At 47.7% G+C, this 13,396-nt stretch overlaps 1 protein-coding gene across 3 annotated transcripts in view; it reads right to left on the bottom strand.

The window, feature by feature from the left end:
• Positions 1-13,396, bottom strand: part of CRMP1 (collapsin response mediator protein 1) — a 73,441-nt gene that overhangs the window by 26,857 nt on the left and 33,188 nt on the right. For all 3 annotated transcript variants that reach the window (XM_055245435.2, XM_063619744.1, XM_055245436.2), the window contains 3 exons: positions 8,352-8,516; positions 3,643-3,704; positions 1,609-1,689 (listed from right to left, as the gene is read on the bottom strand). In XM_055245435.2, the coding sequence (XP_055101410.1) occupies positions 1,609-1,689; positions 3,643-3,704; positions 8,352-8,516 (308 nt within the window). The remainder of the gene's footprint in view (positions 1-1,608; positions 1,690-3,642; positions 3,705-8,351; positions 8,517-13,396) is intronic.

Genomic DNA, 13,396 nt, shown 5'->3' with positions numbered 1-13,396 from the left:
TAACTACCTTTACTGGCTGCATCCAAACCTTCCCCTATATGCCTGGTCTTGATTTACAGCATTATAACCAATCCATGCCTCTGCACCAGAGACCCAGAAGCCTGCCTGACTTCTTGCTCTTCTTCCTCCACCCAATCAGTCCATGGGTCCTCTAGACTGTGTTTCCCTCCTGCCATGCTCACCTCTTCCAACTCCCATCTCCTCTCCTCATTTCTTATGAGACTTGCTGAAATAGAACCTAGCTAGTCACCATGACTTCATTTTTTTTTTTTTTTTTTTGAGACAGAGTCTCACTCTGTTGCCTAGGCTGGAGTGCAGTGGCGCGATCTCAGCTCACTGCAAGCTCCACCTCCCAGGTTCAAGCAATTCTCGTGCCTCAGCCTCACACCTGTAATAGCTGTATTCTCACCTGTAATAGCTGGGATTACAGGTGTGCTCCACCACACCCAGCTAATTTTTGTATTTTTAGTAGAGATGGGGTTTTGCCATGTCGGACAAGCTGGTCTCACCCTCTTGGCCTCAAGTGATCAGCTCACCTCGGCCTCTCAAAGTGCTGGGATTACAGGTGTGACCAACAACTCCCAGCTTTCATTCTTTTCCCAACAAATTCTCCACCCCACAGCTAGAATTATCGAAATATGTTCATGTCTCATTTTATCCCAAACTTTTGCATGGCTGCAGTCCATTATGTGTCAGATTCTGAACCTACATACATGATGTCTTACTCTGTTTTCTGATGCTATAACAGAATACCATAGACTTGGTAATTTATACAGAAAATAAGTGTATTTCCCATGGTTCTGGAGGCTGGGAAATCTAATAACAAGGTGTGGGCATCTGGTGAGGGCCTTCTTGCTGCATCATAGCATGGCAGTGGACAACACATGAGACAGCAGGTGCATACCAGCTCAGGCCTCTCTTCCTCTCCTTATAAAGCCACTAATCCCATCATGAGGGCCCCACCCTGATGATCTCATCTAACCCAAATTACCTCCCTAAGGCCTCGCCTCCAAATACCACCAAAATACTAGCTTGTGCATTAAGTTTTCAACATACGAAATTTTGAAGGACACAGTCAAGCCATGGCACATAATATCATTTGATCCACACAATAACACTGCCAGGGGGGTGTTTCTGGATGAAAAATGAGAGTGTTCATGGGAAAAAGTTCCTTGCCCAAGGTCACATGGCTGGGAGATGGAAGAGGCTGGCCTGAAACACGTCCTCCATGCCTGGGCTTTTCCATGATGCCCGCTTCCAATTCCTGAAGACAATGAGGAACACCAGCTTCCATGTGCATTGCCACTGGTATGACCTAGGTTTGCAAAGCATTTTCATTCATATCTTCATTCCCTCATGCAAACCCTTCAAGGTTCAAAGGGCAGTTATATTATGCTCATTGTACAGGTGAGAAAACAGGTTCTGGAGTATATGTGGCCTGCCAATGGTGTGTGAGTGACTCTCATCTGGTGTGTCTGATATGACACCCAGTTCCTGGCTTGACCTTTCATTGTAGAGCCTGCTCACTAACCAATGCTCTTTTATCAAACCTTTTGAAACAAGGAGAATCAGACTGAGGTAGAAGGAGTGGAAATTCTTGCCACTCACCTGAGCTATCAAATCTCCATTTTCTGCATGGACCAAGATCACAGCTCCCAGGCCCTTAAGGAAGGTAAAGGCTTCATAGAGCTACGGAGAGATAAACAGGGGTTGGTGTGAGATTTAAAAAAAAAAAAAATCACAGCGTGTGCACTCATGAAGACCGTTCTTCCACTCACACCCATTCAGTCATTCACCTGCCAGCCTGTGCAGACACATTCATATGGATGGAATATGCTGCTATACAAGTCAGACTTGGAAGGATTGTTCCTTGACCCCGACATCTTGCAGACCCAAAAGCAGGAAGCTGAGGATGGGGCACAACTGGTCCAAGTCACCCCAGGACATGAAGACAGACTCAATCTCAGTGCCTATCTATGCCTTTTGCTGTCTTTTTGGGTTGGCTTTTTTGAAACACCTGTAGGTGTTCATGGCAACAACTGGTCCTGAGAAGTCACTGTTAGTTTTACAGAAATTATCTAACTAAATCTGCTAAGCCTGTACCATAGCCACCCACATGCCACAGAAGATATGTGCATCCTTACACAAATGTGAACCCATGCCTTTTATAGACAATGGTGGGGTGGGGGAAACAAGCTGTCTAATAACTGCAATACTCAGATAATATATAGCATGCCAACCATCCTCTCAGTTAGCCAAAACAGGCCCTCCCCATTGCCCAGTGTTCTCTTCCTGAGGAGAATCTGCATTTGGGCATTTGCCCCAGTAAGGGCCAGAGCCACGAAGCTCCCTCTCCAGGGGCACTTGAATCTCAACTTTGTTCTCCATGCATGCAAGACAACATCCCTTGGGATGTCTGCTTTCCAACACACATCCCTATTTCAGCAAACAGGGAAGGCACATGGAGGCATGAAGCACTTTTGAGAACCCGCACCCAGAGGCTGCTCCATTCCATCCATGCCCGGGACTCCAGTGGTTAGAATGAAACAGGTGAAAATCACAATTATGCCAGCACATCACATGCTGTGTTTTCTATGTAACTGGACCAATTTTCAGCTCTTTGAATGTCTTTTGTTGATTGTATCAAAGGCCTCCAGGACATCTTGGAATAAGTTATTTTCTGTAACCCCAAGTGTTTATTTGAAAGGAAGGACATAAAGTGTTTCTCCCATTGCCCATCTATCTCCATGGTAATAACCAATTACCCTGCTTACTGACGCCTGTATGGCACCATTCTGTGCTAGGCACCATCCTGCACTTTACTCTTCTTATGAAATCATTCAACTGCCGCTATAAAGCAGGGCTATCATGAGCCTAAAGCACAGAGAAGTTGGGAAAGCTGCCCCTGGCTGCACAGCAAGCAGCCAGTATGGCCAGGGCTTGCAGCCTGGCTTGGCTGTAGCCTCCATGATTTTCTCCACCACACTAACAAGCAGAGCAAAGGAAAGTGACGATGAAACACAACTAGGAGACCCAGTAGTATAAGAAGGCCAGGTGTCCTGTAAGTCGTAACTGCTACTCCTGAAGAACAGCTTGCAGCTCCATCTCCCTTGACTTGGTGCATCTATGTAATAATTGTTTGCTGTTGGCAGGGTCAGAAATGTTCCATCTTACAAATGTGAGGAGATGACTTGCTTAGCATGTCGCAGTTGCTGTGAGGGAAGGCCAGGCAGTCTCTCTTCCCGTGTCAGAGCTCATAAATGGTCCCCATCCTTGCCTGAATCCCAGAATCAAATGCAGAGCTTTCAGGAAGTACGGGCTCCTGAGCCCAACACCCAACATCTGGAACATGCACTAAGAATCTGTATTTTGAGCGAGCTCTCCAGATGATGCTGAGGATAAGCCGGGTTTGGGAGCCACCAAACCAGGGACCCCCTTCTGCATGCCAATCACACAGTCAGAAAAGAACAAAGCCCAGCTGGGACAACGACTGACACCATATCACACAGCCATTCCGTGCCAGAACCAGGACTCGAACCCCGCGGCTTCTCACAATCTCCCTTGCCCTGTGCTGCCCGGACTGGCAATGCTGGCCCAGTCCTGCCCAGACAAGAGAGGAGAAGGTGAGTGTGAGGGACCTACCTGGCTGTCGGACATTTGGTAGAGATCCTTATAGGCCATGTAGACTTGGAAGGAATTGACACCTGTTTCAAGATAAAAAGAATAGAAAAATATGCTTAAGAAAAAACAGAAGCATGTCTTTCCAATAAATCAATGACCACAGAGCAGAGTGGTAGTCGCCAGGAGAGATGAGTGCCATGGGGATCCCCAGTGGGGCACCCATCCAGCCTGAGGGTGTGGGCGAAGGTCAAAGGAAGCTTCCAGGGAAGGTCGCACCTAAGCAGAATCTGAAGGTGATGGAGGAGAAAGGGAGGAGAAGAAGGAGGAAGAGGAGGAAGAGGAAGAGGAGGAGGAGGAGAAAGAGGAGAAGGAGGAAGAGGAGAAGGAGGGGGAGGAAGAGGAGAAGGAGGAGGAGGAAGAGGACGAGGAGGAAGAGAACGAGGAGGAAGAGGAGGAGGAAAAAGAGGAGGAGGAAGAGGAGGAGAAAGGGAGGAGAAGGAGGAGGAAGAGGTAGAGGAGGAGGAGGAGGAGGAGGAGGAGGAGGAGGAGGAGGAAAACTCCCCAGGCTGAGAGGGAGGGGTGTGATAAGGATAAGGAAGGGTGTGATAAGCATCTGCAATAAGGAAGATGAAAAGACATTAGTCATGCAGCTTCTAGAAAGTGTCCTAAAGCATGTGGTTTTTTATCCCATTTTTTTAAAAAATTGTGTTTGCAATTCCCATAAAGACATCAACAGTGACAGCTGCTCCGTCAGGGAGAGCTGAGTTCAGGCCTCAGTTGCTGTGTGGCACTGGAGAAGTTACTGCACCTCTCTGGGTTTCACTTTCCCCATTTCTGCAAAGAGGACATTACACCAAACGTGTTGGTTTCCCATCCTGGAAATGCTCTGCACTGGACTGCACAGTACACTCATGACAAATAGCAAGATTTCTGGGCAAGCCCTTCTGACTCAGAGAAGGACGCACTAAGGACCAAGGAAACCAGTCGTGCTCCTCCCTCCTTTCCTTCTCTCCCTCCCTGCTTCTCTCTCTCTTTTTCCTTTCCTAACTTATTCATGTTATAAACACTTATTGAGAGCTTGCTCTATGCTCGGCATGTGCTAAGCGCTTGGAATACAGAAGTTACTAAAGGCATCTTTCAGGAAATCAATCAGCTGGTTCACTGATATTTGATGAAACTCTCAGTGTGCAGGCTCCAGCCATGCAACTGTAAGACGACAAGTTCCTGCCCGTAGGGGGCTCGCCATCTGGGCTGGGGTGTGGGAGTATCAGCAAGTCCACAGGCAAAGACAACTTAATTCTGACGATCCCTATGTGGGGGATGCATGGGGGGGCTGCATCTGTCAGGGGGCTTCCGGGAAGGCTTCCCAGGGGAGTGCAGCTCAGCACGAACAGGAGAATCGCTAGGAAAAGGCAGGGAGACTGTTCCTGAAGGAGCCAGTGCTCACTCACACAGCCCCAAGAGCCAGAGGCAGCCTCAAGCAGATGGGAAACGGAGGTGCAGGGGGCCGGGGCTCTGGGCCCCAGGAACTGGAACAAGCCAGTCTGGAGGAGCAGGCGCATCCTGATGAGCCAGGCAAACAGCTTGCAATTTATTCTGGGGATGATGTGGAATTGCTGAGAGCATTTAAGCTGATTAGAAAATAAAAACACAGCTGGGAGCAGTGGCTCACGCCTGTAATCCCAGCAATTTGAGAGGCCAAGGCAGGTGGATCACCTGAGGTCAAGAGTTCAAGACTAGCATGGCCAATATGGCGAAACCCCATCTCTACTAAAAATACAAAAATTAGCCGGGTGTGGTGGCAGGTGCCTGTAATCCAAGCTACTCGGGAGGCTGAAGGGGGAGAATCACTTTAACCTGGGAGGCAGTGAGCTGAGATCTCACCATTGTACTCCAGCCTGGGTGACAGAGTAAGACTCCATCAGAAAGAAAGAAAGAGAGAAAGAGAGAGAGAAAGAAAGAAAGAGAAAGAAAAGAGAAAGAAAGAGAAAGAAAAAAGAAAAGAAAGAAAGAAAGACAGACAGACAGACAGCATCTAAGAGATAACAAGTGTTAGTGAGGATGTGGAGCAAAGGGAATTCCTGGGCACCGTTCGTGGGAATGTCAATTAGCAGAGCCACCTCAATGGAGAACAGTACAGAGGCTCCTTACAAAACTAAGAACTGAATTACCATACGCTTCAGCAGTCCCACTACCGGCTGAAAATCCAAAGGAATTGAAATCAGTATACCCAGGGGATACCCCCACTCCCGTGTTCATTGAGGCATTATTTATAACAGCCAAGATTACGAAGCAACCTGTGTCCATCAGTGAATGAATGGATTTTATAAATGTGGTAAATGTACAAAATGGATGCCTTAGTAAAGAAGGACATCCTGTCATTTGCAGCAACAAAGTTGAAGCTGTGGAACCCTATGTTAAGGGAAATAAGTCAGGCACAGAAAGGCAAATACCGCACCACCATCTCACTTGTATGTGGCATCTAAAAAGTTGATTTCATAGAAGCATACAAAGTAGAAAGGTTGCTGCCAGGACCTGAGCACCATCGCCATTCGCCTGCTGGTGACCCAGCCCAGATGCGCACGGCACGGGGCTCCCTGGATGCCTGCAGGCAGCACAGACGCACTAGGCCTCACAGAGCCCAGTATCTTTCCCTACAAACTCCACAGCCACTCCAGAGACCCTCCCATCTCAGTGAGGGGCGCCCTAAACGACCATTTGCTTAAGGCAGCAACCTGGGGAAAATTGCTTAGAACTTAACATTAGGTAAGGAAAGTAAGATACAAGACTGTCAGTTTCCTTGGATTGTGACTGTTATGTAGTTGTGGTGAATCACGCAGCAACTGCAATACAAGGATAATGTCTTTTTCTTTTAAAGGATAGGGTCTCACTCTATGAGCCAGGCTGGAGTGCAGGGCTCACTCCAGCCTCAACCTCCCAAGCTCAAGCAATGCTCCCGCTCAGCCTCCCAAGTAGCTGGGAGGCATGCACCACCACTCCTGGCTATGTTTTTTTTTTTTTTTTTTTTTTTTAAATAGAGTCGTGGTCTCACTATGTTGCTGCCCAGGCTGGTCTCAAACTCCGGGCCCCAAGCAATCCTCCCTCCTCAGCCTCCCAAAGTGCTAAGATTACAGGCATGAGCCACCATGGCCAATAATGCCTTCTTGATAGAAAGAGCTTAAACAGACATATGAAAATACAAATTGACAAGTGGGCAAATAATACAATCAGATATTCACATATGGAAAAATGTATGCAAAATGTTGAATGTAATCAGTAAAGAATCGCCATGAAAACCACAATGGTGGTGTCTTTCACCCATCGAATCGGCAAGGATTTCATAGAAGCAATAACGCCCAATGGTGCAAAGGTGCAGGGACCAGAGATTCTGGCATAGGATTTGCAGGGGTACAAGGGGATGCAACTTTCAGGAAACCAATTTGGCAATAAGTGTCATAATCTTGAAAAATGTTAAAACCTTTGACCTTCTAATTCCACTTCTGGAAATCTAAAGAAAAACTAGAAATGCAAACAAATGTTTATACACAAAGATGTTCACCATAACAGGATTTATAATAAAAGGAATAGAAAGCATAAATGCCCAATAAAAAGAAAATAGCTAAGCAAATTAACCATTATATTGTACATTATGAGCCATTAAAAAGTTATTGATGAAAAGTAATGTGACTCATAAAATGTTAAGTGAAAAAAGAAGGGTTCCACATAACAGCTATTGCACAACCACGTAGGGAGAAAATCATCCAAATACACAGGGAATGGAAAGCAATAATCCTTCACATTAAGAGTGAATTGTGATTGGGGGTAGAACCAGAAGAAAACAATCTTTTTCCTTCCATTTTCCAACTTTCTTTAAATATTGGGGATGATACTGTTATTATGAGAAAACAGCACAGGGAAACACACCCTCGCTCTCCTTGAAGCACCACCATTTGAGGCTGCCTCCTCAGAGGGCTCCCTGACTGCCCCTGTCTGGACAGATCGCTCATGCCCTGTCTCTTTCCGTTCTGTTGTTCTTTGCTTCCTTTGTGTCTTCTGATCAGTTCCCCTCCATTCGATGTAACACACACCATAAAGTGTCTACACTGTGCTGGTGTGAACCCAAACAGAGGGGAGCCAAGGTGGGAAGCAGGGACATGGTCCCCTTCCTCATAGAGCTCAGGGTTTGGCAGGAGAGCCAGACAGACAACCCATGTCTCATAATCCAGGAACAATGGAAAAAGTGCCCCAAAGGAGGCCTAAGTAACCGGCACTGGCTCTTGAAGGAATGAAGCAATGGGAGAAGGTAATGGTTGAGTTGGGTCTTGAAGGTGAGTAGCACCGGGCAGGCAGAGGAGAAAGGGCATTCATTCCTGGCAGGGGATCCACACGAGCAAGGGCCTCGCAGCATAGCCAGTTTCAGGGATGGCAGCCAGGCTAGTGATCCGGGTGATGGGAAAGAAAAGCGAGGTTAGATCAGCAAGGGCCTGGCACAGCAGGCTGCAGAGACTGGATCTGCTTCCGAGAACAAGGACACCCCCAGAGGTTTCCAAGGAGAAAAGGATGGACTCTGTAAAGGGACTGGCCTGTTTCCTCACTGTCACGTAGCAGAGTGCAGCTCATAATCAGGCTCAGAACAGATGCAGACAGGGGGATTTTTCACTCCACATAATCTTTGGATCTACCAAAGAACCAGAGATTCCCCAAAACCCCGTTCCGAGGCTTTAACTGACCTTTGTCCTGCACCAGCACCTCCAGCTCCTCCCGAACGCCATTGTACCAGCTTGTGATGTCCACGTGGAGGGAGTAATCACAGCAGGATTTAGTGTCAGCTGCTTCGTGCCACTTCTCGAAAGAGGTCAGTAGGCTGGACCCAGGTTCAGGAACAACATGGTCAACTGGGACAGAGAAATATGCATCATGATGCTTCAGACTCAAGTGTTCCAATGGTAGCCACATCATTACCACTACCACCATCATCGCCATCATTACCATCACCACCATCATCATCATCATCACCATAATTATCACACCATCACCATTATCACTATGACAGCCACCATCATTATCACCACCACAATCATCATCACCATCATTATCAACCCATCACCATGACCATCATTACCATCACCATCATCATTACCATTATCACCACTACCACCATCATCACCATCATTATCACCCCATCACCATCATCATCATGACCACCACTATCATCACCATCATTATCGCTCATCACTATCATCACCTCCACCACCATCACTATCATCATTACCATCATCACCACCACCACCATCCACTATCATCATCACCATCCACTATTATCACCACTATCATTATCACCCCACCACCATCATCACCATCACCACCACCACCATCATCATCATCATCACTATCACCACCACCACCACCATCATCATCACTATCACCACCACCACCATCATCATCATCATCACTAACATTATCACCACCACCATCACCATCACTAACATCACCACCACCACCATCATCATCACTAACATCACCACCACCACCATCATCATCATCATCACCACCATCATCATCATCACTAACATTATCACCACCATCATCATCACCACCATCATCATCACCACCATCATCACCATTACCATCATCACCACCACCACCATCCACTATCATCACTACTATCATTATCACTCCACCACCATCACCATCCCATCACCACCACCACCATCATCATCACTAACATCACCACCACCACCATCATCATCACTAACATCACCACCACCACCATCATCATCATAACATTATCACCACCACCACCATCATCATCACCACCATCATCATCATCACTAACAATATCACCACCACCATCATCACCACCATCATCACCATTACCATCATCACCACCACCACCATCCACTATCATCACTACTATCCACTATCATCACCACTATCATTATCACTCCACCACCATCACCATCCCATCACCACCACCACCACCATCATCATCACTAACATCACCACCACCACCACCATCATCACTAACATCACCACCACCACCATCATCATCACTAACATCACCACCACCATCATCACCATCACTAACATCACCACCACCATCATCATCACTAACATCACCACCACCATCATCATCACTAACATCACCACCACCACCATCATCATCACTAACATCACCACCACCATCATCACCATCACTAACATCACCACCACCATCATCATCACTAACATCACCACCACCATCATCATCACTAACATTATCACCACCATCATCACCATCACTAACATCACCACCACCATCATCATCACTAACATCACCACCACCATCATCATCACTAACATCACCACCACCATCATCACCATCACTAACATCACCACCACCATCATCATCACTAACATCACCACCACCATCATCATCACTAACATCACCACCACCATCATCATCACTAACATTATCACCACCATCATCACCATCACTAACATCACCACCACCATCATCATCACTAACATCACCACCACCATCATCATCACTAACATCACCACCACCATCATCACCATCACTAACATCACCACCACCATCATCACCATCACTAACATCACCACCACCACCATCATCACTAACATCACCACCACCACCATCATCATCACTAACATCACCACCACCATCATCATCACCATCATCATCATATCATTATCACCCCATCATCATCATCACCATCATCATCTTCATCACCACCATCCTATCACCATCATCATCATCCTTATTATTACCCATCACCATCACCACCATTATCATCACCACCATCATCACCATCCTTTTCATAATCACTCCCACCATCATTATTGTCATATTGCCATCACTGTCACTATCATTAACCATAACCATTAGCAATGACATCATCACCATCATCTTCAGTCTTCATTACCACCATCATCACCACCATTGTCATCATCATCACCATCATCGTAACTATTTAGGGAATGCTCACTATTTGTCAGATAATGCCACAAAAGCTTGACATAAGTTCGTTCATTCAATCCTCACAACTGTCCTGTAAAGTGAAAATTAATATCCCCATTTTGCAGATGAAAAACTTGAGGCTGAAAGGGGGGAAAGCAATTGTCCAAGAGCATACAACTAGTAAGCAGAAGAAAGAAGGTTATCCAAGACCTGTCAGATAGTCTGAACTCTTACCCACTGCTCCAAGCTACCTCCTTTGGCACAGAATGCCAAGATGAAAAGGACCTCCGAGACCCAACAAGTTCACTTCATCATCCTTTTTTCAAATAAAATCTTAAATGTAAAGTAGATGAGAAAGGGGAGCCTCCAGTCTTTTAAACCTCCCTTGAGGCTTACTGCCCTGTTTCTTCGCACCCCCACCCTTCACAGGCAGATGTCAAAAAGAGAAGTCTCACCTCTCCTCTTCCCACTCACATCTCCATCCACCTAAAGCATCAGCCTTTGCTAATATGACCCTCACATCTCTAGGTCTAATGGGGAGCATGCAGTCCTCAGTCTCTTGGCCTCTCAGGGCAAAGAGAGTTCCTTCCTCCTTCCTTAAACTCGCTTCTCTCCAGCTTCCATGGCAACGCCGCCTTCTGGCTTTTTCTTTCCTTTGTCCTACTTCTTTGGCTGCTGCTTCTCAATCATCCTGAGGACTCCATCCCCTACTGTTCACTATGCTTACTAACTGGATCCCTTTTCTTTGTGCCAGCTCATTGAAACACACCACTTGCTCTGAGCTACAGAACTCTGAACCCGGTTGTGTTTTTGGCTTCTCCACCAAGATGACTCAAAAGCTCCCCCAAATCAGAATGTCCAAAACCTCATGCAGTACTCTCTCCATCCCAACCCCAGCTGTGGTGGACATCACCAACTAACGGTTCCACAGCCAGAGGCCCAGGTCACCCGTGGCACTTCCTTTCCCTCGCATGCCCCTGTGTGTGACCCAGCACCGAGGGCTGTTGACTGGCCTCCTCCATATCCCTGGAACTGTCCAATTCTGCCCACTCCATGGCCACGCCACCCTCATCTCTCAGCTGAATTATGCAATCGCCTTCCAACTGTTCCAGACACATCCCATCCAGGCCACTCTATTACCGGTCTCTCCAAAACGCAGAACAGTTCACATCTCTCCCTGCTTAAAATACCTCAACATTGCCCATCACCCATATGAGAAAGAGCTACAGCCTCATCAGGCCATCAAGGCCCAGGGTTGTCCTCTCCTTCCAGCCTTGCCTCACAGGATGTCATCCCTCAATCTCGACACCCCTGCGTTGCGGGCCTCCCTGCAGTCTCTGGAATGGGAGGTGTGTTCTCACCTCAGGGCCTCTGCACATGCTATTCCCTCCTCCTGGGGCTCTGCTCTTCTCTGCCCTCTTCTCCCGGTTAATTCCAACTCATCCTTCAGATCCCTGTACGAATGTCACTTCTTCAGAGAGCACTTCCCTGAGACCCTGCCCCTCAGTTCAAAGCACTGTGCACTCTTCTTTTGTAGCAGGAGTCACAGTTTCTAGTCATACATGTGGATGATTAGTGACTCCCCGAGAGATGGCAGTCCCCTTGACAACAAGCATCATTCCTGCTTTTGTTCACCTGGTACAGTGCCTGGTGCGGACAACTCTTAATTAATATCTGTTGAATGAAGATGGGGAAGGGCGGGGACCCTTTCAGAGCCCCGGACTGTGGTCCTTGTGTGCATTCATAGGCTCTTCGTGTTCCATGAAACACACTTTGGAAACTGCCCTTCACAGGTGAGGAGGATAAGGCTTACAGGGCAGGGCTCCCCAGGGTCTCACAGCTGGTGATGCAGAAAAGCAGGGGACGTCCCAGGAACCCTGGCTCCTCGTCCAGTACTCTTTCCCCTGCCCTATGCAGTCCTCCTGAGCCCAGAACTTTCCGTGCCCATCTCTCAGAACTCTCATGTCCCATGCACTACATGAAGGAATCTCATGTACGTCTCCAAACCACCCTAGGCACTTCCCACCATAAGGCCCACATTACAGACGAGGAAGCTGAGGCTCTGAGAGGCTGAGTGCTGGCCACAGTCATGCAGCTGCCTGCTGAGTGCCAGTGCTCAGGTTCAAACCCTGGCCACTGGGATCCAAGTCCAAGTCTAGATCCTCCCATTTCCCATCCAGCAGATCCACGGGCTGCCCTTTGGAAGAGGGATCAGGACAGTGCTTGCCTCAGAAGTCGAGCCCCACCCTCCTGGCTCAGGGACTTGGCAAACTCTGCCCATGGCAGTGGGCTCCAGCCCACAGACCACGCTTCCAAAGGGACTCCTTTGTGAAGGAGCGGGAGAGATGGGCAGGGTTGGGGCCAGCTTACAGACAGGCTGCCTGAAACTGAAGAGCCTAACAGTTGAAAGAACACTTACAATAAACTGTGGCCTATTTAATTAAAATTGCTTATTAAAATTAATCCAAGCAAAAGCAGCTCTTCAAAGTCAACACAAGAAACAGCAATCGGGCTGCAGAGGGCAATGCAGGAGGAGTCCAATTTCCCAGACCAAGCACTGTTGGGGAGTGGTCTCATTGCCCACAGTGTTTCCTTCCCTCCCCAACCTCACCAGGGCTCTCTGTGGCACAGTGTGCCCCTGTCAACACTGGGCTTGGCCACGTGACTGACCTTGGCCAATGGAATGTGGGTGGAAGTTGCAGCATGGAAGTGAGGAGATGAGGCAGTGAGAGAAGAGGCAAGTTTCCGCCAGAACCCCCTGCATTCTGCCATTCACCAAGAGAACAGAGTGGCTGGGGAGTCACTGGGTCCAGA

This window comes from Symphalangus syndactylus, chromosome 16, assembly GCF_028878055.3.
Source record: "Symphalangus syndactylus isolate Jambi chromosome 16, NHGRI_mSymSyn1-v2.1_pri, whole genome shotgun sequence".
Taxonomy (NCBI): Eukaryota; Metazoa; Chordata; class Mammalia; order Primates; family Hylobatidae; genus Symphalangus; species Symphalangus syndactylus.
The sequence above is the reverse complement of the archived record's forward strand: the minus strand, read 5'-3'. Positions and strand labels throughout refer to the sequence as shown.